The following is a 4,142-nucleotide window of genomic DNA, read 5'->3' as shown; positions in this document are numbered from 1 at the left end:
TCATATTCATCAAGATTAATCAAGCAGGAAGTAGGGTATTACCTCCATAGAGAGGGCCCGAACGTGGGTAAACATCGTGTCCCCCGTCTCCTGTTACCATCGATCCTAGACGCACAGTTCGGGACCCCCTACCCGAGATCCGCCGGTTTTGACACCGACAACGAGCCCACTGAGAAGAAGAATAAATCCCTCGGTAGACCCAGCACAATCCTTGATGAACTAATGGACAAACCATGCCCCAAACACTCAGTCTTGCTAAACACAACCCACAACCTCCAAGCTTGTTGGGTGGTCAGGCAGGTAGCTAAGACTGGGGAAGCTATCCTCAGAATTATACACTCCAGTACACAGTCAGCAACATCACAGCACAACAACACTGAGGTCCTGACGATCTATGAGACATTCTCCTCAAATAATCAGAGCAAAAGAGCCCTTCAAGAGCTCAGTCAAATCCACCAGGTGACAGCCGCAAATTCATGGACGGACACACCAATCACCTTCGACGAAGAGGATGAGCCAAGGTCCCGCCACGTCCGAGCACCCGCCGCACTAGTCCTCGATCTGATAGTCGATGGCTTCAGACTAACCAGGGTGCTAATGGACAGAGGCAGTGGTTTAAACCTCATTTATGAGGTTACCCTGGACAAAATGCAGTTCCATAGATCTCGCGTCGAACAGAGCTACGCTACCTTTCGAGGAATTATCCCCGGAAAAGAAGTGCGCTGCTCCGGACGACTCACGCTCGACGTGGTATTCGGCACCCTCGAGAACTACAGGTCCAAAGAACTACTCTTCCACATTGTGCCCTCCCACAACGGATACCACGCCCTATTAGGGCCTGATGTGTTCACAATGTTTCAGGCCATACTACATTATGGATATATGAAACTCAAACTGCTAGGGCCCAATGGCGTGATCACCATTGCAAGCGATTTGGATAGAGCTTTTCTAGCCGAAAACACAACAACATCGCTCTCCCTCGTGGCATTATCCAAGGCTCTTGCACCCGAGGAATTAACCACACTCCGCACAATGGTGGATAGGGACGAGGTAGTCCTCAGTAAAAAGCCCAAATCCACATCCTTCAAACCAGCCGACAAAACCGTCAAATTTCAAGTGCATCCAATGGACCCCAACAAAACAGCTTCCATTGGAACCCAACTGGACCCCGCAGTCGACGAAGCATTGCGCACATTCCTATGCGAGAATTGGGACATATTTGCATGGCACCCTTCCGACATGCCAGGAATCCCACGAAGACTGACGGAGCATAGCCTAAACATAATCAAGGGCTTCAAGCCTGTTAAACAGGCGCTGCCCTGATTTTCCGAACCCAAGCGTCAAACTATGAGGGAAGAATTAGCAAAATTACTTGAAGCCGGATTCATTCGAGAAATAAAACACCCCGAGTGGTTGGCAAATCTATTTATGGTGCCCAAGAAAAGGACAAATCCTGGCGGCTACACGTCAATTTTAAATACCTAAATAAAGCATTCCCAAAGGATCCCTTCCCTTTACTCCGCATGGACCAGATCGTCGACGCCACCGCCGGACACGACTCACTGTGCTTCCTCGATACCTACTCCGAATACCATCAAATCAAAATGAAGGAGTCCGACCAAGACGCAACCACATTCATCATGCCATACGGGGCATTTTGCTTCAACAGAATGACCTTCAGGCTGAAAAACGCAGGAGCTACATACCAACCCATGATTCAAACATGTCTAGAAACTCAAATCGGCAAAACATTTAGACGACATGGTCATCAATAGCGAACACGTAAGCCAGTTGGTGGACGATCTCCGACAAACCTTTGATAATCTACGAGCTTATGATATACGGCTCAACCCGGACAAATGTGTCTTCAGGGTTCCCGCCGGAAAACTGCTCGGATTTATTGTTTCCCATAGAGGAATAGAGGCCAATCCGGATAAAATCCGAGCTCTATCCCAGCTAGCAATACCTATGGAGCTGAAACAAGTCCAAAAACTGGCGGGTTGCGTGGCCGCCTTAAGCCGCATCATCTCCCACTTTGGTGAAAAGGCATTGCCGCTCTACAGATTGCTCAAATGGACAAAAAACTTTGAGTGGACCAATGAAGCAACTGCCGCACTGGAAGAAATAAAAACTCTCTTGGCTGGCAATCCAATACTAGCTGCACCCGGCGCCGGTGAACCCATGATGTTGTACATCTCGGCCATGAACCAAGTGGTGAGTGCGGTCCTCGTGGTAGAGTGAGAAGTGGAGGGCCGCAAGCTCCGCGTACAGAAGCCAGTCTACTATGTCTCAAAAGTACTCACACCGTGCAAATCTCGGTATCCACACTACCAAAAGATAGCATATACAATTTTCATGGCATCCCAAAAACTTCGACACTACTTCCGAGGTACCAGTAAACGACATCATAAACAACTGGGACGCCACTGGCTGCATTGCCAAATGGGCCATAGAGCTCCTTGCTTTCGAAATTTTGTACAAAGCACGCCAAGCTATTAAATCTTAGGTATTGGCCGATTTTCTTGTCGAATGGACAGAAGCCGAGCTCCCTCGGGAAAATAGTACATATTCAAATTGGACAATGTACTTTGATGGCTCCAAAATGCTGGCCGGACTGGGGGTTGGGGTGATCCTCACATCCGCCACTGGTGACAACATCCGGTATGTACTACAAATCATGTACACTGACTCCAACAATGCGGCCGAATACGAGGCGCTATTGCATGGACTTCGGATGGAAACATCAATGGGCGCCCAACAACTCGAGGTGCGAGGAGACTCTAACCTCGCCATCTCCCAAGTAAATGGAGAATTCGACGCCAAAGACCCAAAGATGGCAGCATATCGTAATGTCGTTCTTAAAATATCCGCCCGGTTCGAAGGGTTAGAATTTCACCACATCTCCAGAGACATCAATCAAGATGGAGATGTCCTCGCTCGCATGGGCGCCGAGCGTGGCCCAGTGCCAAAGAACACCTTTGTAGAATGGATCTTAAGCCATCTGTGGTGTGGCAAGAAGATGGCAAGGACGCTGGAGCCAGTGGCCCGGAACAGATCATTCCCCCGTCAACGAACCAGACGAACAAATAATCGGAGGATCGGCACTCGAAGAAACAACTTCGGCTCACGAAGTCATGGCAGTTATCGCGCCATGGACCAAGCCCTTCCTCGCCTATCTTCTCCGGCAAGAGCTCCCTGACAACCAAACTGAGGCACGACACATAATTCGGTGTTCCAAGGCTTATAAGGTCAACGAGGGCGAACTATACAAGAAAATCACTCATGGAGTCCTCCAACGATGCATAACCGAAGAAGAGGGGCAACAACTTTTGGCTAAAATACACGCTGGCATGGGTGTTCACCATGCGGCAGCTCGGGCCCTGTTTTTTTGGCTCACTCCTCGCGCCGATGCCCACACGCTAGTCCAGCATTGCGTCGGATGCGAACTCTTCGCAAACCAAAGCCACATGCCCCCCACAGCTCTTCGAACAATACCAATCACCTGGCCCTTCACGGTCTGGGGGCTGGAGATGGTTGGACCACTTAAAGGGGGGGGGCAAGAAGAAGAAATACCTACTGGTTATGGTCGACAAATTTACTAAATGGATTGAGGCGAAACTAGTAACTCTAGCTAAGTTCGGACCGGTCATCAACTTTATATCCGACGTGGTCCACCCTTACGGTGTCCCCCACGGCATAATAGCGAACAATGGATCCAATTTTACAGCCCAGGAAGTAAAAGACTAGGGCGCCAACAAGGGCATCAAGCTCGACTATGCCTCGGTGTATCACGCACAGACGAACGTACAGGTCGAACGGGCCGATGGATTCATCATGAGTAGCATAAAGCCTCGTTTGGTCCACTCACTGAAAGAATCCGATTGCCACTGGGTGGAGGAGCTTGACTCCGTATTATGGGGACTCCGCACTACCCCTAACAAGTCCACGGGATACACGCCTTTTTTCATGGTGTACGGCGCAGAAGCAGTCCTCCCCTGCGACCTCATTCATGACGCACCTAGAGTGCGCATGTACGACGAAAAGGAAGCCGAGTTAGATAGGCAGGACGACCTAGACGCCCTAGAAGAAGAGCGTGACATAGCCCGGGCCCGCTCCATGTTTTATCAACAGCAGTCCCGGCG

The 4,142-nt window shown here is 50.0% G+C and overlaps 1 protein-coding gene across 1 annotated transcript; it reads left to right on the top strand.

Annotated features, from left to right (window-relative positions):
- The first annotated feature begins 597 nt into the window (after positions 1 to 597).
- Positions 598 to 1,323, top strand: LOC109770421 (uncharacterized). The gene has a single exon (XM_020329120.1). The coding sequence runs from the start codon at positions 598 to 600 to the stop codon at positions 1,321 to 1,323; it is 726 nt and encodes a 241-aa protein (XP_020184709.1).
- Positions 1,324 to 4,142: the final 2,819 nt, after the last annotated feature.

The sequence above is a fragment of the Aegilops tauschii genome, chromosome 4 (assembly GCF_002575655.3).
Source record: "Aegilops tauschii subsp. strangulata cultivar AL8/78 chromosome 4, Aet v6.0, whole genome shotgun sequence".
In the NCBI taxonomy this organism is placed as follows: domain Eukaryota; kingdom Viridiplantae; phylum Streptophyta; class Magnoliopsida; order Poales; family Poaceae; genus Aegilops; species Aegilops tauschii.
The sequence above is the reverse complement of the archived record's forward strand: the minus strand, read 5'-3'. Positions and strand labels throughout refer to the sequence as shown.